This window comes from Chiloscyllium punctatum, chromosome 50 (assembly GCF_047496795.1).
Source record: "Chiloscyllium punctatum isolate Juve2018m chromosome 50, sChiPun1.3, whole genome shotgun sequence".
NCBI classification, from domain to species: domain Eukaryota; kingdom Metazoa; phylum Chordata; class Chondrichthyes; order Orectolobiformes; family Hemiscylliidae; genus Chiloscyllium; species Chiloscyllium punctatum.
In genome coordinates, this window is record NC_092788.1 from 28,468,474 (window position 1) to 28,496,314 (window position 27,841).

A 27,841-nucleotide genomic window follows, 5' to 3' on the forward strand; every position below is an offset into this window, starting at 1 on the left:
TTATTATTTTACGTGTATTCTCAAATGTGGAAAAATTGATTTTATATTGGGTTCTGTAAATCTCTGGTATTTTAATTTCGTAAATTTCATAAAGTCATTTGAACAATGAGTTCAAACCAATATTTACAATAATGTGATTGTAGCTGAATTACCTGCAAGCTATCTGGAGAGATAATTGCTAGGGTATTTGCTGACTTGAGTTTTACTCTGAGAAAAAGAAAGTGAGAGAGAGAGAGAGAGAGAAAGAAGAGAGAGAGAGAAAATCAGTGAGAAGAAAACTCCAGAGGCAGAAAGCTATGGAGACAAAGACATTCCACAAGGCTGTTGAAGACATGAATTTAGGGAACTAGCAGAAGTGGGTACAATTACACATTTAAAAGGCATTTGGATGGATACATGAATAGGAAGGCTCTAGAAGGATATGGGCCAAATGCTGGCAAATGGGACTAGGTCAGATTGGGATGTCGGATGGAAGAGTCTGTTTCCGTGCTGTATGATTCTATGACTATGAGGAGTGAATTTACAGCTGCATCAACTGAGCTTGGAGATTGAGCTGACTCTTCATTGGTCTTTGACTGACTTTAAGGTGATTGATATGGTAAAAGAGATTTATTTTACCTTCTGATATTTGTAATGTGATCATTCCAATAGCTGTAGTTTTGCATGATATAGTAATTTTCTTGTGTGTAATAAACTTGAATGTTCTTTCATTAAAAATACATTGGCAGCCCTTTGTGAATAAATTCACTGACTGACCTCCACAGCAAACAAAAGAAAAATAAAACTTGTCGTTTATCAAATCAGGTACCAATCTGGGATCATAATAATAGAAATATGAAAATCTTCGGCACAACACAACAGACATAAGAGTTGAAAATGTGTACATTGTTTGCAATCAATCAACTTTTCTTTTGTGCTTGCATGCATGTGTCAATTTCAACTTCATCAGAAGAGTTGGAGGGGTTGAGCAACTTTCCAGAGAACAACTGGACCAGAACCAAACAGTTGTCCAAACACTGGTCCAGGAACACATTATTATCAATCACCTGGTAACCAGTAGAAGATTTCATTGGGTTTCCCAGACTCATGGACTTCCCACAACCCAAACAGATTAAACAATCCATTGACATCATTTACACTGGCATAAAACAGCTGTTTGACATTGTCAACATAGAGGACATCATGGTCATCACAGAACTGGTGGAAGTGTTCAATCTTCCATTCTCTTGAACATAACAGTCAATACAAGTGACAGCGATGTTGATGAAAGAACAGTGATCTCTAGTGACATGACTGAAAATATGAAAACTTTTAATCCGCCAGCCAAAGATCCATAAGAGGTACGTGAAGATGTCCAGCTTGATCAACACAAGACAGCTGAGCTGCATCTAATTTCATGGGTGTCAGAGCAATGTCTACAAATGCAGACTTGGTCAAAAAGAAGAAACTACCAGGTCTAATCATCCAAGACACTGCAAATAAAAAGCTACCTTTTCCAATTAGAAAATGATCACGTGATCCAGAAATCCAGGATAATGCAAAGAACAACATTCAGGAGATTATGGATGCTGTAGATAAGGATGACCATCAACAGCATCTACAAAGAACAATGTCCTTAAAATCACAGAATTGTTACAGCACAGAAAGAGACAATTTGGTCCATCCTCTTCAAATAAGCATCAATATCTAATGTCAATCTCCTGCCTTTCATCACACCCTTCCACGCTATTTCTATCCAAATGTTCACCTGTGTGAAGTCTATCTGAGAGATAAAAGGTCCTCCAGCAGAGAAGTGGTCACAGGTCAGAACCAAAGTCAACAGTCATCAAGCAAGAGATCTACCGTTCTTTTATATCTGAGACAGTGTGTTCAGAGAAAAGAGTGAAAAATCTAGAACAATTGAAGGTAGACACTTGGGAGCAGATGAGAAAGTGTTGATGTAACAAAGTTATTTACACAATTACTTAATAAGTTCACTATTTTAAAGGAAGTTATTTTTAAAATGTATTTTTGATTATGGACTGAAATGGGAAAAGGGACTATTTTAAAAACCAAGGACTGTGGAAAGAAGTGGTGCACTTTTAAAAAATAGATTACCTGATACTTATTGCAAGCACTGTTTATACAAGCAGTGGGGAGAGGTTACTACAGACAAGCTGGATGCAGGGGTGTGTATGAAGGGAGATTGCCCGGCAACAAGCAGCTGATTGGTCAGTGGAATGATGATCACTTGTTTATGTCAAAGATCTCTTGCCTGCCACCAACCATGCAGTTGGCTCCCGGGTAGCTGGGCAGCTTATGTGGATGAATGTTTGGTTAGCTGTAATCAGACCTTTGAACAGGAAGGAGCTGTCCTATTGTCTGCATTAGAAACACCTCAAACCTGAAAAAAAAAGCCAGTCTATCTCTTCCCATCAGTTCTGTAAATTGTGGCTCTTAATCAATAGGTCAGACACTTTATGAGTGTGAACCAGTCACCCTGTGGTAGTTGTACAAGCAAGTGAAAGTATTTGGAGAAGTTTGAGTTTGATTTATTGTTGTCATGTACTGAGATACACATGAAAAGTGAAGATATGCATGCTCCACAGGTAGATGGGACCATACAAAGCGCATCAGGGTAGTAGAACAGAGAGCAGAATATGGTGTTATAGTGTCTAAGAAGGTACAGAGAGAGAGAGAGAGAGAGAGAGAGAGATCAGAATTAACATTTGGGAGATACATTCAAAAGTCTTATAACTGCAGGGAAAAAGCTGTTCTTGAATCTGTTTGGACATGTATTCAAATTTCTACGTCTTCTGTGTCTTCTGCGTGATGTAAGAGGTTGGAAGTCAGTACAACCGGAGTGGGAATGATCTTTGATTATGTTGGTTGCTTTCCTGAAACAGCAGAAAGTACAGATGGAGTTGATGGATGGAACACTGGTTTGCACAGTGTTGCGACAAGGGGTAATCCCTTCTGCTTAATTTCAAACCAGCAACACAGAAAAGATTTATCCCGTGTAGTAATCTATAAAAATTCAACTGGCCAAGGACTATTTAAAGTAAAATTAAAAACTTTACTTCTTAAAGTATAACATAGAATAATTAACTATCCACTATTTACAGTTTCTTTCCCTAACCTATCTTCTACTTTTCCTTCTATAATACTAGTCCAACAAAACTCACAGTTAAGATTTACAAAACAACTCTTCTTATCTCAAAACCAGGCAGCTGTAGTTTCTTGTCTTCGGATCTTCCTGTGTCTTCTTTTCCCCTTGTTAGGAATTTCGGTATTACAGGTTACTGATCGAAAAGGTACTTTTAAGAGAGCTGTTTTTTCAAGCAGCATGGTGCATGCTAAGATTGGCAGTTCTCCTCTCAACTGTTCAATTCCACCCCCCCTCCCCCCCCAGCGGTCTCATACCCCAGAGCATCAGATTGTGTCATTGGCTTTTAAGATTCTCAATATACTCAATTCAAACCTTTTAAAACACATTACCCTAACATACAGATAACTTTAATAAAAGTTCACCTTAATTTTTTCCCATATACCTGTGTATGCACAACATTATATAAAAACAAATCTCATTTAAACTCCATCCGTTAAATCTGCGATAACACATATGCGATTACATTCTTCTGACCTGCAACATGTATGATTTTGAAATTAACATAAGGCTCCAACAAAATAGGCTCATTTTCTTATCTTTGAAACGTTCTAAGAATATAATTGGATTGTGGTCATTGTACATAACCATCTCCAACACATTGTTCGTGACATACACATTAAAATGCAGTAAGGCCAGTACCGAACTCAACAGTTCCTTTTTGATTATGGAGTATTTTGTTTGGTGGATGTTGATCTTCTTTAAAAAGTAACCAACTGGCAGTTCTCCTCTCAACTGTTCAATTTCCCCCCAGATCATCGGATTGTATCATTGGCTTTTAAGATTGTCAATATACTCAATTCAAACTTGATTGTAAATTAGTGTTCTTTTTCGAGGTATAATTTAAACTGATTAGACAAATTCAAATTTGTTTTTAGCTCCAGGCAACAAGCTAATCAAATTGTTTGACCAAGTGTTACCTTGTTACCTTCCTGAGAAGATTTGGTGCAATGTCCAGTAGTTCTGCTGTTTTTAACACTCTTAAAGGTACACCCACATCTTCATAACAATGATGGACTGGTAGATGCCTTACCACGCTGTGATGCATCCAGATAGGATGTTTTCTATGGTGCATCCATAAAAATTAGTAAGATTCCTTGTGGACATACCAAACTTACTTAGCCTCCTGAGGAAAGTCAAAAGGCCAATCTCAGCAAACCCTGTGTACAGAGACCATTGAACTGCCATCGTTATCTTTCCTTCCACTTCTTTTTTGTCTCTACATATAGAATGAGGAGCCTTGTTTATCTATGGTGAGAATCTATTTAATTGCAATTATGATTCTTGTTAAGTACAGAAATCTGGTCTGTACTTTCTGTTAACTTGGATCTTTAACTTTTGTAGCAACTCTGGGAATAGGAGGGCTTGCTTTCCAGTGCATTACTCCAGGAGGTGACAAAATCATGGTGTTACATAAGGTAATGGTTCCATTACACTGGTTCTATGACTCTACCCATAGTGTCACACACTGTGTGAGTGGAGTTAAGGAGTTCTCGTCTAACTTTCAGAGAGAAATGTATGGTACTAGTTCTCTAAGAAATAGTAATTTATACCTGACTAAATGTAGTTAAAATTGCATTTATCATGCGATAAACTTTCCTATTATCTAAGAACAGTGCTTCTTCTATAGATTCTCGATAGTGGTCTATTAGATAGGTCCAAGACAAACCAAAGACAACGCAGGATTGGTGACAGTATACTATCTCAAACAACTTTTACCCAATATCACGTACAAATGGCAAATATCACAAGGTGGCAGGAGTGGTCATCAGGAAAATACCACATTTTGCAACACCAATTTTCTTTCTCAATACGCAGTGAAATAACTCCAGGAAGGCTTGTATCAGTCAACAAGTCACCCTTTATTTACACATGTACAATACATGGCCTCTGACGAGCTTGCTCAGAGCCTGTCCCTAGAATGAGGAGACTCTCTGAATCTCTTGTTTATGCCTGAGAGGGCATCCTGATTGGTCCAGATTAACAGCCCCAAACAGGTATCTCAAGCTCAATGAGATCCATATGACCTGCATTCCAATCACTACATGCCTTCCATTCTAAGTCCAAGGATGTCAACCTGTTCTTTTTCTTGTAGCTTCTCCTGGGACGTTTTCTCCCCAGGTCTGGTTCTTTTGACTCTTCCTTGGACATGGTCGGCATGTATTGGACCGTACCCAGTCCCTTGCACCCGGAGCATCTCAGGAGAGATTCCTCCTCTACTTCAGGCATTAACAATATTGAGGCCACATCCATCTCAAATTCTGAAGTTTCTTTGACATTAGATGGAAGGGCAGAACAACGGTTTCTGACAGCCTTTCTGGCTGTTCTGAGGGGCCAGGTATGTTTTGCTCTTGCACTGTTTGCAAGGTACCAGCTTTCATGTGATCCACATATTTGGTTCAGGACCATCCCACCTACCCAGTCATAGTATGTCATGGGACCTGACCTTGTGTTGACCTCGACTCCAACCCATGCAAGGCCAATTCCATGGTTCGACACCAAACTTCATCACCTGAAGTAAACAACCTCTCGCTTAGAGGAGGATGTGGCTGGCGTTGGTGTTCCCGCTGCTGTTTAATCCATTCCCCCAGGTCCAGGAGTATCGGGTTTACCTGGTACGGAGTCTTCTTCCCCATCAACAACTTTGCTGAAGCCATCCCTACAGCTTCATGGGAGGTGGTCCTATAATTGAACAGGAACCGGGACAGTTTCGGATCAAGTGAAGCTGTAGACTGTTTCTTTAAGCCTGCCTTCAAAGTTTGGACTGCTCTTTCTGCTAGACCATTGAACGATAGATGGTATGGAGCTGGTCGAGCATATTGAGTACCATTCACTTTAGGAAATACTCAAAATCCCTGCTGGCAAATGACATTCTATTGTCCGTGACCAATAGTTTGGGAAGTCTGTGTATTGTGAATGATGCTCGCAGCTTTTCAATCATCAATGTGTGTTTGTCGAAAAATCTGTGTGTGCATCCAACCACTTTGAACAGGCATCCACAATGAGGACAAACGTTGAGCCCACGAAAGGACTGACTTAGTCGAGTGTAATTGAGTTCCGGATTTCTTGATTGGCCCAGGTTCCTGATGAAGGGCTTATGCCAGAAATGTTGATTCTCCTGCTCCTTAGATGGTGCCCGACCTGTTGTGCTTTTCCAGCATCGCACTTTTCGACTCCGATCTCCAGTATTTGCAGTCCTCACTTTCACCTTTTCACCTCAGGTTAACATCCCCAATCATGGACCTCATTCTCAATGAGATCCACCTGGCCCTTGTTTACAATCACTACAGTAGTCTCTTTACATTGTTTAGTCTCTAGTTGCACACAGAGAAAGGTCTGCACAGTAATTTGTAGGCTGTTACATGGCGACGCAACCCCCAAGTTTGAAAAGAACATTGTAATCACCCCCTGTGCTCGCTGATTTACACATGTTCCTGGTCCAGCAATACCTCCATTTTTAAATTCTGATCCTTACTTTCAAATGGGCTCCTTACATTCCACTTCCTACCATTTGCACAGACACCCTTTCTCCCTCACGACCACTTTCCCAAGACCACGCTCCCTCTCACACCCTCCCTTTCATATGACCCTGCTACTCTCCCATGACCAACCCCTGCTCCCAGTCCATCCCATCATCCTCTCCATAGATCAAACCCATCTTCCAAAATCGTTTCTGCTCCTCTCTCAAGAGCACCCACTTCCTCTCCAATCACCTCCCCTGGCTCCTCTGCTCTCCTAAGACCCTGCACTCCTTTCTCTTCCATGTCCCTGCCCCTCTGCTCTCTGTTACCACACCATTCTGCTACACCAAGCCCCCATCCCCTCCCAAAACTCTGCCCTCTCAGCCAAAACCCCGTTCCCCTCTCCCAAGACCTATCCCCTCTCCTATGACTGCCCCCTAGCAACCATCACCAAGACCACGTTTCCTTCTGCTCTCCCAGAGCCACAACCTTCTAATTTCCCAAGACAACATCCCTCCACAATGTCCACACTGACCACACCCCCCCCCAACCCCCACAACTCTAGACCTGGTTACCCAACCAAGATCCCACACCCTCTGATCCCACAATAATGCTCCCATGCCTTTAAGACTCATAGAGTCATAGAGATGTATAGCACGGAAACAGACCCTTTGGTTGAACTTGGTTTGAAGGCCGAGGTGGGGCAATTCTTGACGAGTGAGCAAACAAATCATCTTTTGGGAAAGAGTCATTCAGATGTACAGCACAGAAACAGACCCTTCGGTCCAAATCGTCCATGGCGACCAGATATCCCAACCCAATCTAGTCCCACTTGCCAGGATCTGGCCCATATCCCTCCAAACCCTTCCTATGGGCCCCAAATGAGGGGCAGGGACCCATGGTAAGGGGCAGGGACCTGTGGTGACAGGGCCGGGTCAAAACCCTTCCTATTCATATGCAATTGTACTAGCCTCCACCACTTCCTCTGGCAGCTCATTCCATACATGTGTGAAAATGTTGCCCCTTAGGTCTCTTTTATATCTTACCCCTCTCACCCTAAACCTATGCCCTCTAGTTCTGAACTCTCCCACTCCAGGGAAAAGACTTTGCCTATTTATCCTATCCATGCCCCTCATGATTTTATAAACCTCTATAAGGTCACCCCTCAGCCACTGATTTTCCAGGGAAAACAGCCCCAGCCTGTTCAACCTCTCCCTATAGCTCAAATCCTCCAACCCTGGCAATATCCTTGTATATCTTTTCTGAACCCTTTCAAGTTTCACAACATCTTTCCGATAGGAAGGAGACCAGAACTGCATGCAGTATTCCAACAGTGGCCTAACCAATGTCCTGTACAGCCGCAACATGACCTCCGAACTCCTGTACTCAATACTGACCAATAAAGGAAAGCATACCAAACGCTGCCTTCACTATCCTATCTATCGGTGACTCCACTTTCAAGGAGCTATGAACCTGCACTCCAATGTCTCTTTGTTCAGCAACATTCCCTAGGACCTTACCATTAATGTATAGGTCCTGCTAAGATTTGCTTTCCCAAAATGCAGCACCTCAAATTTATCTAAATTAAACTCTATCTGCCATTCCTTAACCCATTGGTCCATCTGATCAAGATCCTGTTGTAATCCGAGGTAACCTTCTGCACTGTCCACTACACCTCCAATTTTGGTGTCATCAGCAAACTTACTAACTGTAGTCTTATGCTCAAATCCAAATCATTTCTATAAATGATGAAAGGTAGCGGACCCAGCACAGATCCTTGTGGCACTCCACTGGTCACAGGCCTACAGTCTGAAAAACCCTCCGCCACCACCCTCTATCTTCTATCTTTGAGCCAGTTCTGTATCCAAATGGCCAATTCTCCCAGTATTCCATGAGATCTAATCTTGCTCATCAGTCTCCCATGGGGAATCTTGTCAAACGCTTTACTGAAGTCCATATAGATCACATCTACCGCTCTGTCCTCATCAAGCCTGTTACTTCTTCAAAAAACTCAATCAAGTTTGTGAGAAATGATTTCCCACACACAAAGCCATGTTGACTGTCCTGAATCAGTCCTTTCCTTTCCAAATACATGTACATCCTGTCTCTCAGAATTCCCTCCAACAAAATGCCCACCACCAATGTCAGGCTCACTGGTCTATAGTTCCCTGGCTTGTCCTTACCACCTTTCTTAAACAGTGGCACCATGTCAGCCAACTTCCAGTCTTCCGGCACCTCACTTGTAATTATTGATGATACAAATATCTCAATAAGAGGCCCAGCAATCACTTCCATAGCTTCACACAGAGTTCGAGGGTACACCTGATCAGGTCCTGGGGATTTATCCACTCTTACGTGTTTCAAGACATCCAGCACTTGTTCCTCTGTAATATGAACATTTTTCAAGATGTCACCATGTATTTCCCTACATTCTATTTCTTCCATGTCCTTTTCCAAGTAAATACTGATGCAAAATACTCCTTTAGTATCTGCCCCATGACATAACGATGTCTCCTTCTTGGGCTATCCCCCAACAGGGAAGACATACCCCGCCCCCCCGAGGAACCCCGCTTCCTCCCTGAGAGAAAGGTCACACACAGAGATCGGGCCCTCTGCCCTTAGACTCTGCACCCTCACCACTGATCCCACCCCCTCCCTCTGGTAATGTGACCCTTCACTAAGGGACCAGGCCCCTTCACCTAGGGACTGAAAACTTCGACTCTGCCCCCTCATACCCATACCCTCAAGATTGGACCTTCACTTTGGGACACAATCCCCTCTCAGCTGGACTCCAGCCCCAGGCACTGAGGTTCCTGTCCTTCACTCAGGGACCACGTCCTCTCACCTGGAACTCCATGTCTTTCCTCTGGGACCAATGACATCTCATTTAAGGAAGTGCCCACGACCTCTCACTCTGGGATCCACTGTCACTAAGGGACCTCGCTCCATCACCATGAGCCCCTACCCATTAAACAGGGCCCCCATCTCCTTACCTAGGGACTACACCCTCTTACTCAGGGACCCTGTTCCCTCACTCCTGTACCAGTACCCTCCAGCCTGGACCCTCACTTTGGGACCCGCTCTGCCTCTCACTTGGACCCTGCCCTGTCACCACAGGTCGCTGCCACTTGCCATGGGTCCCAGCCCCTCATTTGGGGCCCATGCCCCCCTTACACAGGAATCCCACCTCTTTACCTAGGGAGCATGCCCTTTTTCCCAGGGATCAAATCCTCTCACACTGGGACCCTGCCTCCACACCATGGATCCCTGCCCCTTATTCAGGGACCATGTCCCCTTTACAGAGGGACCCAAGTCTCCATACCTATGGACCCTTCCCCTTACCCAGGGACCACATTCCCTCACACTGGGAGCCCACCCCTTTCCCAGGGCCCATGCCCCCTTACACTGGGAGCACACACTCCCTCACCATAGGTGGACACACCTCATTCAGGAACAGTGCCTCCTCATTCTTAGATCCCCCCCCACCCTCTGGGACCTCCCCTCCCAAAGCCCAAACCACTCAACCCCCCCCCTCCTCACACTGGGACACCACCCCCTTTCCGTGGGAGCACGCCACCTTGCTCAAGAACCAGTTCTTCCCCCCCCCCACTCCCCCACTCCCCCACTCCCACACAGGGGAGCTCACCTCCTCACGTAGCCACAGCCACACCGTGGACCACGCCCCTCACACTGGGACCCACGCTCTCCCCATCTTGGACCCCAACCCCTCACACTGGGACACGCCCCGCCCACCCCACCCCGCACGCGCCCAGAAACCCCGCCTCCTCTGTGTGCGCGCGTCTCTCTCGCTCTCTCCTCCACCCCCTCCCTCCCTCCGCCTGCTCTCCTCCACCCACCCCCCCCGAAAAAAAACCCTAACCCCGTAGCCTCGCGAGATCTCGGCCGGTCGGGCCGCCCGCCCTGCCGGTGTGACGCGCTGGAAATAATTTGAAAATGGCCGCCGCGCCGAGCGGAGGAGAGAGGCTGTGAGTACTCAGAAGAGGAGGAGGAGTGGGCTTGGAGGGGGGGGGGGGGGGGGGGGGGAAGTAAGAGGGTGTGGAGGGGAGGACTGGTTGGGATTAGGGAGGCCGGTCCGGAACCGGGCCGGAGGAGGACCCCGCAGATCGAATACCCTTCCCCCCCCCCCCCCCCTCCCCTCACTACTTCGGGGCAGAGCGGGTTGGGGGGGGAAACATATGCCGGCGAATGAACAGAGGAGGGAGGGCTGGATGAGAAGTTAAGAGAGAGAGAGGGCGGAGGTAGGCCCGGCCTCTCTCTCTCGAGCTGTGGCGGTCCCCATAATAAGCGGATTGTTCCACAACACACACACACACACACACAAAACCTCTCAGGTCTAGTTACAATAAACGTTTCTGTTTTTTTACAAAATAAAAATTAATCAAGAGTTCAAAGGGAGAGAGGGATGGAACCGGTGGCGGGCCGAGGCCTACCTCCAAAGGGCGGGGTGGGTGGACGGACGGACGGACGGACGGACGGTCGGAGGTCGACGCTCGGCTCCGGGGCGCTCCGAGCCCGCGGCCGTTGGAGAGGGCGCGAGCGGGCTAACGGCTAGGGCCTGCGCGAGCGCGGAGTCATGGCAACCTCCTGTACCCCCCCCGCGCGCCCCCCCCCCAGCCCCGATCATCACCGGGGCGACGCCATGGCAACCAGCCGCGCGAGCGGGGTAGCACCCGTGGGGGGGCAACCTCCATCACCTCCCGTCCAGCCCCCCAACTGTCAATCAAATCCTTCATCCTTCTCCTCCCCCCCTCTCTCTCTTTCCCCCCCCCCCTCTCTCTTCCCCCCCCCCCCCGTATCTCCAACCCAACGCCAAAAAAAAAGACACCCCAATTCCATGGAGCAGGGAGAGGTAGTGGTTCAGGTGGGTGGGTGGGTGGGTGGGATGTTGGAGTGAGTGAGTGTGAGAGTTGAGGGGTGGCGGTGCTGGATTCAGAAATGCTCACCCTTTTTTTTTGAAACACAATCTTCCCCCTTCCCACAGCCTCTACCCCTCTTTCCCACAATGCTTCATCACGTCTTGCCCCTCATTCCCCCCAACTCTCCCCGATTTGCCACCTTCCTGGCGCCTGCACCTGCCCATTTCACCGCTCCAACATTCCTCTGACATTCCCTTGTTTTCCGATGTTCCCGATCTTCCCGTCCGACGTTCCACCCTTTTGCCCCTCTTGTTCGTCCTCTGTTCCCCACTTCCCCTCCGACTTTCCCCTCTGACATTCTCTCAATTTCCCCTCAGACGTTTTTCCCGGGTTTCCCGTCCGACGTTCTCCCCGAGTCTCCCCTCCGACGTTCTCCCCGAGTCTCCCCTCCGACGTTCTCCCCGAGTCTCCCCTCCGACGTTCTCCCCGAGTTTCCCCTCCGACGTTCTCCCCGAGTCTCCCCTCCGACGTTCTCCCCGAGTCTCCCCTCCGACGTTCTCCCCGCGTTTTTCCCTCCGACGTTCTCCCCGCGTTTTTCCCTCCGACGTTCTCCCCGCGTTTTTCCTTCCGACGTTCTCCCCGCGTTTTTCCCTCCGACGTTCTCCCCGCGTTTTTCCCTCCGACGTTCTCCCCGCGTTTTTCCCTCCGACGTTCTCCCCGCGTTTTTCCCTCCGACGTTCTCCCCGCGTTTTTCCCTCCGACGTTCTCCCCGCGTTTTTCCCTCCGACGTTCTCCCCGCGTTTTTCCCTCCGACGTTCTCCCCGCGTTTTTCCCTCCGACGTTCTCCCCGCGTTTTTCCCTCCGACGTTCTCCCCGCGTTTTTCCCTCCGACGTTCTCCCCGCGTTTTTCCCTCCGACGTTCTCCCCGCGTTTTTCCCTCCGACGTTCTCCCCGCGTTTTTCCCTCCGACGTTCTCCCCGCGTTTTTCCCTCCGACGTTCTCCCCGCGTTTTTCCCTCCGACGTTCTCCCCGCGTTTTTCCCTCCGACGTTCTCCCCGCGTTTTTCCCTCCGACGTTCTCCCCGCGTTTTTCCCTCCGACGTTCTCCCCGCGTTTTTCCCTCCGACGTTCTCCCCGCGTTTTTCCCTCCGACGTTCTCCCCGCGTTTTTCCCTCCGACGTTCTCCCCGCGTTTTTCCCTCCGACGTTCTCCCCGCGTTTTTCCCTCCGACGTTCTCCCCGCGTTTTTCCCTCCGACGTTCTCCCCGCGTTTTTCCCTCCGACGTTCTCCCCGCGTTTTTCCCTCCGACGTTCTCCCCGCGTTTTTCCCTCCGACGTTCTCCCCGCGTTTTTCCCTCCGACGTTCTCCCCGCGTTTTTCCCTCCGACGTTCTCCCCGCGTTTTTCCCTCCGACGTTCTCCCCGCGTTTTTCCCTCCGACGTTCTCCCCGCGTTTTTCCCTCCGACGTTCTCCCCGCGTTTTTCCCTCCGACGTTCTCCCCGCGTTTTTCCCTCCGACGTTCTCCCCGCGTTTTTCCCTCCGACGTTCTCCCCGCGTTTTTCCCTCCGACGTTCTCCCCGCGTTTTTCCCTCCGACGTTCTCCCCGCGTTTTCCCTTCCGACGTTCTCCCCGCGTCTCCCCTCCGACGTTCTCCCCGCGTCTCCCCTCCGACGTTCTCCCCGCGTCTCCCCTCCGACGTTCCCCCTCTGACATTCCCCTTCTGACGTTCTCTTGATTTCCCCGCGTTTCCCCTCCGAAGCTCTCCCCGCGTTTCCCCTCCGACATTCTCCCCGCGTTTCCCCTCCGACGTTCTCCCCGCGTTTCCCCTCCGACGTTCTCCCCGCGTTTCCCCTCCGACGTTCTCCCCGCGTTTCCCTTCCGACGTTCTCCCCGCGTTTCCCTTCCGACGTTCTCCCCGCGTTTCCCTTCCGACGTTCTCCCCGCGTTTCCCTTCCGACGTTCTCCCCGCGTTTCCCTTCCGATGTTGTCCCCGCGTTTTTCTCCCTGCGTTTCCCCTCCGACTTTCCCCCTCTGACATTTCCCTTCTGACGTTCTTTCGATTTCCCCGCGTTTCCCCTCCGACGTTCTCCCCGCATTTTCCCTTCCGACGTTCTCCCCGCGTTTTCCCTTCCGACGTTCTCCCCGCGTGTTCCCTTCCGACGTTCTCCCCGCGTTTTTCCCTCCGACGTTCTCCCTGCGTTTTTCCCTCCAACGTTCTCCCTGCGTTTCCCCTCCGACTTTCCCCCTCTGACATTCCCCTTCTGACGTTCTCTCGATTTCCCCGCGTTTCCCCTCCGACAGCTCCCCGCGTTTTCCCCTCCGACGTTCTCCCTGCGTTTTTCCCTCCAACGTTCTCCCTGCGTTTCCCCACCGACTTTCCCCCTCTGACATTCCCCTTCTGACGTTCTCTCGATTTCCCCGCGTTTCCCCTCCGACGTTCTCCCCGCGTTTCCCCTCCGACGTTCTCCCCGCGTTTCCCCTCCGACGTTCTCCCCGCGTTTCCCCTCCGACGTTCTCCCCGCGTCTCCCCTCCGACGTTCTCCCTGTGTTTCCCCTCCGACATTCTCCCCGCGTTTCCCTTCCGACGTTGTCCCCGCGTTTTTCTCCCTGCGTTTCCCCTCCGACTTTCCCCCTCTGACATTTCCCTTCTGACGTTCTTTCGATTTCCCCGCGTTTCCCCTCCGACGTTCTCCCCGCATTTTCCCTTCCGACGTTCTCCCCGCGTCTCCCCTCCGACGTTCTCCCCGCGTCTCCCCTCCGACGTTCTCCACGCGTCTCCCCTCCGACGTTCCCCCTCTGACATTCCCCTTCTGACGTTCTCTTGATTTCCCCGCGTTTCCCCTCCGACATTCTCCCCGCGTTTCCCCTCCGACGTTCTCCCCGCGTTTCCCTTCCGACGTTCTCCCCGCGTTTCCCTTCCGACGTTGTCCCCGCGTTTTTCTCCCTGCGTTTCCCCTCCGACTTTCCCCCTCTGACATTTCCCTTCTGACGTTCTTTCGATTTCCCCGCGTTTCCCCTCCGACGTTCTCCCCGCGTTTTCCCTTCCGACGTTCTCCCCGCGTTTTCCCTTCCGACGTTCTCCCCGCGTGTTCCCTTCCGACGTTCTCCCCGCGTTTTTCCCTCCGACGTTCTCCCCGCGTTTCCCCTCCGACGTTCTCCCCGCGTTTCCCTTCCGACGTTGTCCCCGCGTTTTTCTCCCCGCGTTTTCCCCTCCGACTTTCCCCCTCTGACATTTCCCTTCTGACGTTCTCTCGATTTCCCCGCGTTTCCCTTCCGACGCTCTCCCCGCGTTTTCCCCTCCGACGTTCTCCCTGCGTTTTTCCCTCCAACGTTCTCCCTGCGTTTCCCCTCCGACTTTCCCCCTCTGACATTCCCCTTCTGACGTTCTCTCGATTTCCCCGCGTTTCCCCTCCGACGTTCTCCCCGCGTTTCCCCTCCGACGTTCTCCCTGTGTTTCCCCTCCGACGTTCTCCCCGCGTTTCCCCTCCGACGTTCTCCCCGCGTCTCCCCTCCGACATTCTCCCTGTGTTTCCCCTCCGACATTCTCCCCGCGTTTCCCTTCCGACGTTGTCCCCGCGTTTTTCTCCCTGCGTTTCCCCTCCGACTTTCCCCCTCTGACATTTCCCTTCTGACGTTCTCTCGATTTCCCCGCGTTTTCCCCTCCGCCGTTGTCCCCGCGTTTTCCCCTCCGCCGTTGTCCCCGCGTTTTTCCCTCCGACATTCTCCCCGCGTTTTCCCCTCCGACGTTGTCCCCGCGTTTTTCCCTCCGACATTCTCCCCGCGTTTTCCCCTCCGACGTTGTCCCCGCGTTTTTCCCTCCGACGTTCTCCCCGTGTTTTCCCCTCCGACTTTCCTCCTCTGACATTTTCCTTCTGACGTTCTCTCGATTTCCCCGCGTTTTCCCCTCCGATGTTCTCCCCGCGTTTCTCCTCCGACGTTCTCCCCGCATTTTCCCCTCCGACGTCCTCCCCGCATTTTCCCCTCCGACGTTCTCCCCGCGTTTCCCCTCCGACGCTCTCCCCGCGTTTCCCCTCCGACGTTCTCCCCGCGTTTTTCCCTCCGACGTTCTCCCCGCGTTTTTCCCTCCGACGTTCTCCCCGCGTTTTTCCCTCCGACGTTCTCCCCGCGTTTTTCCCTCCGACGTTCTCCCCGCGTTTTTCCCTCCGACTTTCCCCCTCTGACATTTCCCTTCTGACGTTCTCTCGATTTCCCCGCGTTTCCCCTCCGACGCTCTCCCCGCATTTTCCCCTCCGACGTTCTCCCCGCGTTTTCCCCTCCGACGTTCTCCCCGCGTTTCTCCTCCGACGTTCTCCCCGCGTTTCTCCTCCGACGTTCTCCCCGCATTTTCCCCTCCGATGTTCTCCCCACATTTTCCCCTCCGACGCTCTCCCCGCGTTTCCCCTCCGACGCTCTCCCCGCATTTTCCCCTCCGACGTTCTCCCCGCGTTTTCCCCTCCGACGTTCTCCCCGCGTTTCTCCTCCGACGTTCTCCCCGCGTTTCTCCTCCGACGTTCTCCCCGCATTTTCCCCTCCGACGTTCTCCCCACATTTTCCCCTCCGACGCTCTCCCCGCGTTTCCCGTCCGACGCTTCTCCCCGCGCTTCCCCTGCAGGGTTCCCCCTCTGACATTCCCTCGATTTCCCAGAGTCTCCCCTCCGATGTTCCCCACCCCCCCGCGTTCCCCTCTGACATACCCCTTCTGACGCTCTCCCGATTTCCCTGGGTCTCTAAAAACCCCGCGTCTCCCCTCCTGCATCTCCCCTCTGGGATTCTCTCCGTGTCTCCCCTCGGCATTCTTCCCCCGTATCCTCTCCGACATTCTCCCTGCGTCTCCCCTTGTTCCTCACTGCCATTCTTCTTCCCGCCTGGTGTTTGCCCGTTTCCTCTCCATTCCCTCCTTTTCCCACAGACATTCTCCCTCTTCCCCATCTGATGTTTCCCAGTTTGCCTTCAGCTGTATTCCCTCACCCCCCCCCCCGCCCCCAGCTTCTCCTCTGCCTTTCCCCCTCTTCCATTCCCCCTCTTTCCCCTCCAACTGTGCCCAGCAGTATTCCCCCTCTTCTCTACCTGGGACATTCCCACTCTTCGCCCCGCTTTCCCTCAATTCCATCCTCACCTTTCCATTTTTCTTGTGCCCCTCCTTTCCACCAAGTGCCCTGATTCCAGAGAGCAAAGATTATTTTTGACCCGTTTATAACTCCACTTTTTTGTTTGGTAATTCTTGTGACTGCATCATTCTACACGTTGTACATGTTAATTATTTTATTTGTGCAATTGCATGAATCCTTCCCTTGTGATCTGTATGTGTGTGTAAATCATTTTGCATATTGCATGTGTTGATTAATTTATGCATCATTTTATGAATTGCTTTGCAATTTTTGTATGTACCATTTTGCACATGTATATGTATAATTGCATGAATCTGTCATTGTGATTTTTGATTTGCATTTTGCATTTTTTATATATATAATTTCCTAAATCTGCTTCTGCCAGTTCCTGTGTATATTTTGCATATTGTGTGTTTTGTTTTATGGATCATTTTATGAATGCTTTTGCAATTCCTGCATGTATGTCACTTTGCACCTCGTACATATTACAGTATTTTATAGTTTTGCAGAAATCTGCCTCCTATGAGGCATTTTTCATGTATGTCTTTATATATGTGACTTCATATTTTCTAACCATTCCTGGTTCCTAAATATATTTTGTTACATTGTGTTAATTATTTTAAGCGGGTCATGTTTGCTTTTCTTGTGTGTATAAATCATTTTGCGCAAATGCATTAATTTTATACATATTTCATATTTCTTCTCGCAATTCGTGTACATGCATATATCATTTTGGACATTATATGCATTATTTTGTATGTATGTTGCATGAATTCTCTTGCCATTCAGTTGCACGATTTGCACTCACAAATCTTTTATCGTTTGTCATGATTCCTCTTCTCTCTGCAATCATATATAAATGTCATGTTGCATTCTTTCTCCTTGGTTCTTGTGTATCGGAATGCCCGATCCCTTTACACTACTTCTAGTTAGTATTTATTGTTGATTTCTGGGGGGAATGCGTGATATTTCAGTCACCTGAGGCTGTGTTGAGCTGTCAGTTCTGTCTTTTTTTTGTTCGCATGAAAGTGTGCAGGATGTTCAACCGTTCGTCATGACTGAGGTTAAATCCAAGCCGCTGGCAGTTGCCTTGTGCATCGCAGGCCCAGCTGTGGAGTGGCAGGCTCTGTTTTAGTTATATTGTGAGGCTACTGGTGACCAAACGGCATAGGTTTTAGGTGTTTGGGAAGGATGCAGGGAGTGGGGAAAAAGAGGAGAGGAAACTTCAGGGTGTGATGATGCATTCCCTTATGCAGTAAGTTATGATCTGGAACCCGTGATCTGAAAGGCCAGTGGAAGCATATCTGATAGGAACTTTGAAAAGGGGAAAACCAATAAACATTCAATCGAAAAGGAAAGGTGTGGCAGACTGTGGTCTAAGATTTTGCTAATTAAATAGCACTTTCAAAGTGTTAGCACAGACACCAGGGCCTAATGGCCTCTTCTCGTGCTGTATAACTAAATTATTAATTTTTGTATATGTGGTTGTGTATTTTGGTGTATCATGTTAACTTTGATTTTTTAAATTTTCGTATAATGTTATTTCATAGCAAAGTTATATTGTGATTATACTGGTCGTACTTTTTGATGTATATGTCCGTCTGTGTCTTGACATTGCACAAGGTAGTTTATATAACTTTAATAAAGACCTTCAGGTTGTGTTTATTTGAATTTCTTCCGTCACTGCTTCCTGCCTCTTCCCCTTCCCATTCACTGCACAATTAGAATTGTTGACAAGTAAAATCTCATCTTTGTTTTAGTTTCTCTGTATGTTGTACTGTTACGGAAATTCAGTGTCTTTCTAACCCAATTGGAAGACGAAAAGATGGCTTGGTGCCGAGAAGCAACATTTTTTTATTTAGAAAATAAAAACATGAGAACGTGACAGGCTTTACTTTTGAAACCTAGCTGTGGTTAATTAGGAAAAAGTATAATATTTTTTGTTTCAAAGCGTGGTTGGATTAGTAAAGCAGCATCACTTGTATTTGGATATTGCTTGTTGTGTTCTTTGCACAGGAATGTCACAAAGTTCTGAGCCACATCAGGGGATGTTAGAAGCAGACAGAGACGATGGTTTTGAGGAGATAAAGCAGTGAAATTTAGAATAGGAATTCCAGGTCACAGGGACCGTAGGCAACTAGAGGCACCGCTGCCAATGCTGAACTCAGACAACAGTGCAAGGTTTATAATTAAGGCACGGCTCGACCAAGAATTGGTGCAGGTCACGAGGGATCGATGGGTGAACAGAACTTGGTGCGTTTGGACATGGGCTGCTGAGTTATGGATGAAGGCCAGTTTGTGGAGGGTAGAATGTGGGAAGCCAGCCTGGAGAGTGAGTCCAGAGGCCCTTAGGAGGGGAGATTACGACCCATGGGCACAGCCTTAGAATTAGAGGGGATCAATTTAGAATGTAAATGAGGAAACATTTCTTCAGCCAGAGAATGGTGGGTTTGTGGAATTCATTGCTACTGATTACAGGGAGGCTGGGGCGTTAAATGTCTTCAAGGCAGAGATTGAGAAATTGTTGATCTTCCAAGGCATTAAGGGCTACAGGGAGAGTGCGGGTAAGTGGAGTTGAAATGTCTATCAGCCATGATCTTATGGTCTTATGGTAACAAAGGCATTTTGGCAGTTTTCACAGTCAGACGATCTCAGCTGGAAATTGGTGGTCTTAGGGAGTGCTTGAAATGAATGAGTCACAATAAATGGTTCGAGAGCTACATTTTCACAGTGCTCTTCATGCTGAAAATGGTTGGCCGAGCTGGCTGTTAAAGGAGATATGGAGAAATGACAATCTCTGACCTTGCCGGTTTGGCATTGAAGAAGAGGAATATACGTATGACCCTGTTTTCGTGCTTGAACACTTTGCATTGCTGAAGGTTTGTGGAGGGTAGAATGTGGAAAGCCAGCCTAGAGAGTGTTGAGTCCAGAGGCCGTTAGGCGGGGACACTAGGAGATGAACATACTACCAATTATGTAAAGACTGTTGGTAAAAGGGCATAACTAATCAAGCAAACCCACCTCTATCTTTATTCTTTGTCCGATTTTGGGGGCATGAACTAGCTTTATCCCCATCGATGGTTCATAACTGAGCTTGTTCCTGTTCTTGGAAAAGCACAGCTGGTCAGGCAGTATCTGAGGAGCAGGAGAGTCGACATTTTGAACATAAGCTTATTCCTGATGAAGAGCTTATGGTCGAAATGTCGACTCCCCTGCTCTTCGGATGCTGCCTGGCTGGCTGTGCTTTTCCAGAGCCACACTTTTTAACTCTGATCTCCAGCATCTGCAGTCCTTGCTTTCTCTTTATTCCTGTTCTTCTCAACTATCCAAAAATATAGGCTTGCATTATTTGGAGATATCCAGTCACTAAACTGATATCTCAGCACCAAAATACATACTCCTTGTTCATGTGTCCCTCTTCCATCTGCAGTAAAATAACTGCTTCAAGCACGAGGGTATTCTGCATTTGGCTTCAATGAATATTGGAAAGAATTTGAGGCATTTTGGTCGCCTGGATTCTCACTCTTGAGTGCTATGTTTTCCTCACAGGTAGTTGTGTGTGTGTGTGTGTGTGTGTGTGTGTGTGTGTGTGTGTGTGTACCCGTTTGAAGACGGGTGGAGGCTATGACCCAGTCTACTTGCCATACTCAAATTCATTTTTCTATTTGAGTCCGGAGAGCTCTTAAATTCTATTGTTAAATGAGAAGTTGCCACCTTGGAAGGGGAGTTTGGTGAGCAGATTTTTGAAAAGATCAGAATCTGGCTTCCTTTGAAGTAATTGTTAATTTTTTTTTTAGTTTTATTTTATTGATGTGGGGACGTAAAGCCTTGGCTTTAGTGTACATAATTCTCTCCCGCTGTGGTCAGAAATCTGGGCTCCCTGCAAAAGTGCTCTCTGGTGTCTAGCAAAGTTGAATTTTCAGTTTTCATTGCTAATTTGAGAAAGAGTGTCTGAGTACTTTCCTAGTGGAATTTACTGGGGAATACTTCAGCTGTTTTAATTCTCCCCATACTATTCTGCATGTGTTATCTCTTAATGATTGCCTTTTTCCGGTGTGAAGTATTGTGTTTGAATACCTTGGATATGTGTGGAAGGAAAAGATGAATGTTTTTCACTTCTGAAATGTGTAAAGCCTTTTGTTTCTCCCCACTCCCATTCTGACCTGAATGTCCTGGCCTCTTGCTGTGGGATACCCTTGTTTTCACTTTGGCCTCTTGTTGAGCTGTGCAATGAACTTTAATGGTGCTGTTAATCATTGTCAGGGCAAAGAGGTGGCTAACATTCAGGGTGTGGTTGTCAAGATTAGGTGGGAAGGATTTGTGATTTGGCTGCATTATAATACGCATTTTAATCAACTTGTAACTAATTAGTCACAGGCTTTGTTATACAGCGTTTGTGCATGCGGGTTTCAGAAAGAGTCGCTGAGCAGGTCTTGAGCCTGTCTAGAGTTTTCAATTGTCCCAAACTCTCATCACTGTGATGCTAAAGCTAATTCTAGTGTCCAAAGTGCTAATTTGGTCTTGGCTCGTTGTTCATGGACTGTGTGGATTCACAGGATAGCTTTGTCTTGTTGGTGAATCTCTGAGCCCCATTTCTTCAAATGAATCTGGGAAGAATTAGAGTTTTTGTTCTGAAAGTAGCTTGGCTGAGCGACTCAGTTATTGTGTGACTTGATAGCTTCAGCATCCACGTGAATGAATTGGACATTGAAGGTTTTGTTTTGGTGAGGCAGTTGATAAAATTTACCATCGATTGGAATATCAGCTGACTCAGGGTCGTCCTTTATTAAGGAAGGAGGGCATTACATTTTGAGCTCCCTGCTTCTGATCAGTCAATGGATATGGTCAAGGACCACAAACACTAGGTCTCAATTTGGAATCTTTCTGTAGTCCAGTAAACCAGACATCAGAGCAGTGCTCGGGCAGAATCTTAGAATCTGGTAAACCGTGAAACAAACTCTGCTGAGCCTTCAGGAAAGGAGGTGGGAATTAAATTTTTCAGCAGTTTTTGAATCAGCAGAATTTAGTGTGTGGAGTTTGTGTAAGCTGTCCTTGCAGTCTTGCCCAAAACTTGGTGCATTGTGGCTCTAGTGATGCATTTCAATTTTACTTTTGTTTATAAGTATTGATGATTTTTCAAATTAATCCTAAGAGGTGCAGCCATGTGCAGTATAACTATGATTTGCAATGAAGTGGCTCTAGACTATATTCTGAGCCAAGTGCGATGTTGCAATTGAGGCAGAGAGGTGAGTGACATTCAGAATATTGCTAAGTTCCTTGATAAGCAGGAAGCACCTTTGCACCCTGAACGTATCCAGGTTTTCATGATAAAATGTAGGTGTGAAGCAGTGGGCCTGAAGAATGACTGAAGAATTTACTCAAAAATCACACAACACCAAGTTATAGTCCAACAGGTTTATTTGGCAGTACTAGCTTTCAGACCACTGCTACTGTTTCAGGTAGCTGTGGAGCAGGATCTTAAGCCACAGAAATTATAGCAAAAGATCGTAGTGTCATGCAACTGAAACGTTTTTCAGTTGCATGACACTACGATCTTTTGCTATAAATTCTGTCTCTTATGATCCTGTTCCGAAATGTTCCAAAAGCTAGTGCTTCCAAATAAACCTGTTGTACTGTAACCTGGTGTTCTGTGATTTTTAACTTTTCCATCTCAGTCCAACACTGGCACCTCCACATCATGAAGAATTTATGGTTTCATTGTACATAAGTGCCCACTTTTGATTCCCACAATTCTTTTATTCTTTCTCATTCTTTTTTCAGTAGTTTTGTCTATTTGTGTCGAATGCTCATTGTGGAAGCATTTCGCTGTAGCCACCCTACAGAAGGATCGTAAGCATGGCATGTAGATGGGTGCTGATGAATACCCACATCCTGCCAGTTTGTACTGTGGCTCAGTGAATCTTTGGCATGCTGTGCCCTTTCATGGTCTGTCATCACCTATTTCTTAAATGCTCCTTATTTGTGGTTCTACATGCATTAAAGGTCTATAACTTGAAGCAATATTTGCTCTGCCTTAATTTGTGTTCGGTCATGCACCATTATCTGACTACAAAAGCCAGCCCTTTGTAGACCATTGTTTTTTGATGCAAGAAAGCCGTCTTGGCTAACTTTTAAAAAAAAATCTGGCAAACTATATTGCTGTGAAAAATTCCTGTTTGGTCACACCCTTCACTTAATTATGCTCTGCATCTTGTGCGTGGTACATGGTCCATGCCAACCTGCTGTGTTCCTACTGCTGCTGCCTGGGTGAACATCATTGGTAGAAGTATGCTGTTTTCCCAGGCCTGTTTTCTAGAATACTGACTTGATATTTGGCCTGTGTGTATACTGCTGCATTCTTTGCAGCAAGCCTGTCAGGCAGAGATTAGGAACTCCAGAATGATACTTTTGACTCTTGCCCAAGTGCTGTTTGGGTGAATTTTTTTTAACCACCATTTGAATTTTAAAAATGAGATTGTTTGAGGGCTTCGCTGATGACATTGGCATTTATTGCTGTGGGAAGGTAATGGTAGAATGAACTGTTTTTCTTAGCAGTTAAGAGTCAGTCCTCATTAGCTTGCATCTGAAGTCTAGGCTAAGGGCAGCAGACTTCCTTTTTGGAAGGGGTCAGGGTGATGGGTATTTGACAAACTGACAATGTTGCAGTCACCTTTTGCTGATTTTTAATTTCCAAGATTTATTTAAAAAATGAGTTCACATGGTTGAGATTGAATTTGCATTCTCTGAATTGTTAGTTTGGACCCTGGATTGTTCACTATTGCTGCCACTATACGGAAAACTAATTCTGCAAAGATTCAGAGCCTATTGATGAAATGCAGCTCCATTCAGTGCCTTTTATTTGCAAAGCTTGCCTTTTGTCCTCCTTGACTCAGCAATTTAATTTTGGCACTTGCTAGGCTGGCATTTGTTTTCCATCCCTAATTGCCCATTGAAAAGGCAGTAGTGAGTCGTTGCCATGAGTATGCAGTCTGTGTACTATAGGGGCAGCCATCGTGCTGGCCAGCCCAATGGGTTGTGTGAAGAGCCAGGCATTCAAACTGGCACCACTCAACATTGCCTTGTGAAGGTTTTTATTCTCTGAAGGTGAAACCTGAGCTCCGTTTTCTTTCTGTAACCCAGGTGCTAGTTGCAGGGCCTGCCACATCGGAGGCCCTCTAAATTAACACCAAACAGGTGTGGACCTAGTATCATTCCAAGTGTGATATTAATAAACCAGTAATGTACAGCAGGCTGGTCGCCAAGCACAGATGTAATGAGATTTCAGAAAGCAGATGAGACAACTTTGACAAAGCTAAGGAATGGAGGGTCAATATATTGGGGAATATTAAAATATTTCTGCACAGTAAACTATCTGAAATCTATGCAACTAGACCATGAGGTTTGCTCGTGCGTTTCTGAGGTGAGATATTCAGCGATAGCGGGGAAATGTGACGTTGACTCAAAAGCGGTTTGTGATGTTCAGCCGTTGTACAGAGAAATAATCTGACTAAATACTGAAAAGTCTGGTCAGTATCACATCACCCAACACAGAACAAGTGTTATGAATTTACCCAGTGATCTCTAAAGGGTAGTGGTTGCTCAGTGTGATACTGAGTAATGTTGAAAGAGAGTCCCAGATACAGCTTCCTCTGGCAGGGCAGGAATAAAGTAATTGCAGTCAGTCTCAGCAACTCCAAGTTATGGGTGGAGGAACATTTACGATCATTTCCGCTCATGCTTGCTATCTGGTGACCTTTACTCAAAGATACATGTGCGTAGGCACAACTGTCATAAGCTGTGATTCCTTTTATGGTCAAGGCCACTTGTCACAGATGAAAGAATTTTTTGTGACTTTGGGAGAGGCGAGGAGGGAAAATAACAAGTCTACTCCCAGCTTCAACTTTAGAATACCCTCCCTCAAACTTTCAGCTTTAAGAATCTACTTAAAACGCACCTCTTTGACCAAACTTTTCTTTTAACCCTACCCTGGCATCTCAATTGACTTTAGGGTTTTTAAAAAAAAATGTATCACCCCTTCTGTTCTAATTTAATATAAACGTTATTGCAAGCACACATTTTGCTGGAGAGCAGTTGTAAAGGTGCCAAGCACCTTCCTGTCCACACCTAAGTAACTGTTTTTGTTTGTGAATCAGAACAGGAGTGTCAGCACCTTGTTCGATTCCCATAAGGCTTTTGCAGCTTGGTCAGGCAGAGATGGTCCTTGCTTGTGCGCGATGCCAACTTCGGATGCTGGGAAGCAATCAGCGGTAAGACTACTTACTTCTCCCTTCCCTAATCCAAAACGGTATGAGCAACATGACAGACTTGATACCACTACTATCTACAATGAGATGTTTTCATACAGGGTCTGTATGACTCACTCATTGAACCATCGTGGGAGCCCCTGGCAAATTATTTATAAAGTGAAAATATTTCGGCTTTCAGTAACTAAATCTGTAGCAATGTTTACTTTTTTTTTCTTTGATTTTACGGAAATTTGCCCGAGGTGTTCCTCACCAGAGGCTGGCCCCTTACAGATGATGTTTGAAGATTTTAAAAATAAATTCCAAGTAGCTATTTCCACACGTATTGCAAAAACCGTGAATTGATAATGTGGGAAGAACAAGGAAGTTTCCCTGCAGATAGGTTGTTCTGCTATAATGCATGTTTTGTTAACGCAAATCCACTAACATGATTGACGAATTGGGGACACTATTTCTGAAGTGAAAACTTTTAAAATGTATGTTGGCTGTGATGCGATTACATGGCCAACACTTTAAGCGCTGTTTCTAAAGTGCGATTTTCTACAATGTGTGATTCCACAAGAATGTAACCATCACATTATAGAAGAACTACCTGTGTTCACAAATTCCCATAAAATTTCTCCTACCCTCCATCACCTTCAAATGGGCAGCTAAAATCGGAGCTGGGGTGGGTCTGAATTTGAACTTTGTCTTGACTATACAGGTCGTTCTGCTATAAAACTCGTTTCAGTAATGCAAATTTAGTATAACACAGTTGACAAATTGGGGGCACTGTTTGTAAAGCATGCATTCGTTATTATACGATTCCAGCCCCATTAGTTTAAATGGTGCTGTTGTTACATGTTTTCCTTATAACACGAGATTGCATGAGAAAGGAACTACCACATTATAGCAGAACTGACTGTACCATGGTGTGGAACACGTGTTCAGTGTGTAGATTATGTGATTGTGAAGGATTGAAAGAGTCTTGTCTGTTTTTCAAGATGGAAATGGTCATGGGGAATCCTTTGTAGAAAACAAAAGATGAGTGTTAACTTTAGGATTAGCTGCAGGGCAGTTTTACAGTTTCCAGTACATATGTTAGAGGTTTGCATTTATTTGTTAACCACATGCTTTAATTTGGTTTCAATGTAAACAATAAGTTACTTGATTCTCTTGAAATTTCTATGCTTGTCCTCTCTGTGGAGGTCCTTCTCACCCATTCTGGATCTGCATGAACTGAATTTTAGCTGATTGACAAGAGTAATTTGAAACTTTTGAATACTTTGTAGTGAAGAATGAAAAGTGATGGAATAGAGATGTGTGCAAATCTAAGAGTGCTCAAAAACGGTGAGATGGCAAAGGCTGTTTCCACAGACTAGAACAAGGTGGCCGATGTCCAGTTATAACAAGTCAGTGATTTAGGACCCAGAGGCGAAATATTTTCACTATAGGTGGTAAATGTGTGGATCCTCTATCTCCAGAAGTCTATTATCAAGCTTGTTCAATTCTGAGTTTTGGAAGTGGAGGGATATGGAGATCAGGTAGAAAAGTGACATTCACGTAAAAGATCAGAATACAAACTTATTGAACAAGTGAGCAAATCGTAGAGGGATCAAATAATCTAGTCCTGTTACGAGAGCCAGAGTAATGGCTGATTTCTGCCCTGATGATGATGATGATAGGTTTACTTATATTATGTCTACTATTCTGCAGAAGCTGGACTTTACATGTTCAGGGTGTATCAGTCTGATTGTGACAATTGGAATGTGTAATTTCAGCAGTTAAGATCAGAAAGAGAAACTGTACTGCATCCTCCACCATGAACGACCATTTTCAGTGTCAACTGGAGACCAGACTCTCTCCACAGAGAAGGGGAGGTGAAAGGGAAAGACATTGCTCAGCAAGAATTGTATTGATTTGCCTGGTGAATGGTACTTTGTGATCCAGTATCAGAAGAAAATAAGAAGGAAAAGCAGAAATGTTTAGAAAAGCTCAGCAGGTCTGGCAGCATCTGTGCAGAGAAATCAACTGAGGAAGGGTCACCGGCCCCAAAACTTTAACTCTGATTTCACTTTGCAGATGCTGCCAAATCTCCTGAGCTTTGCCAGCAATTTCTGTTTTTGCTTCTGATTTACAATACCTGATTCACAATATCCATAGTTCTTTTGGTTTTGATTCAGAAGAAAATAAGTTTGATTCCCTATCTACTGTTTCTTAAAATATATGTGTAAGTTTAACTGGGGACATAAAGCTATTTTTAGTGGAAAAATAACCATAAATTTATTCGAAACAGAAATAGAAAATGCTGGAGAAACCAGCAGGCCTGGCAGTATCTGTGGAGAGAGAAGCAGAAGTTAATGTTTGTAGTCCAACATGAGTCCTCTTCAAAATGTAGTCTGTTCTAATTGAGTAGCATGTCTCTTGATTCTTTTCAAATTTTTATACACAGTGGTAAAGAGCTCATTATAACTTGTATATGAAACTAAAATCGTCGCAAGCAGGCCTCAAAACTAAAATCCCCAGTCTGCTCCAAAAGCGCACATTTCCGCAGCTTTCTGTGGGACAAGTATGACTGACTGGTTGGGTGGAGTCGAGATTAAAATTCTAGTGAAGTGAAAGAAATAGTCAGTGCAGGCAAACAGCAGGTCGGCTACTGCAAGGAAAAGGTCAGTTATCATTCCAAATGGTTCCCCCATAAGTGTCCTATTCACAATGTTCATCTTCCTCTTTAAGCTGCTAACTATATGTTGCCAGTATTTTTGTTTCATTTTATAACTGATCTCAAATCCTACTGTGCTCTTTAGAATGCGTACTTGCTGTAAAATGAGCTGTAATTTCTTTTCCCCCTCCACCCCAAGCATCTGCCTGGCATGTTTAAAAATCTCTGCATCAGATGAATAAGTGAGACTCCCACAGTTGCAAGTCATAAGCAGCTGAGGACCAGTGCAGTCTGCACACAGGATTTTGTGCCTGAATTTTCAAACAGTTTGATGGCAGCCTTGAGGT

At 46.5% G+C, this 27,841-nt stretch overlaps 1 protein-coding gene across 3 annotated transcripts in view; it reads left to right on the top strand.

Annotated features, from left to right (window-relative positions):
• Positions 1 to 10,447: 10,447 nt before the first annotated feature.
• The window catches only part of mecp2 (methyl CpG binding protein 2), a 67,946-nt gene continuing 50,552 nt past the window's right edge, over positions 10,448 to 27,841 (top strand). Inside the window, exon 1 of one of the 3 annotated variants that reach the window (XM_072566542.1) lies at positions 10,448 to 10,592. In XM_072566542.1, the coding sequence (XP_072422643.1) occupies positions 10,561 to 10,592 (32 nt within the window). In that variant the 5' untranslated portion in view covers positions 10,448 to 10,560. Of the gene's footprint in view, positions 10,593 to 24,778; positions 24,857 to 27,841 lie in introns of those variants that run through there. The other 2 variants (XM_072566540.1, XM_072566541.1) reach the window with 2 other exon arrangements.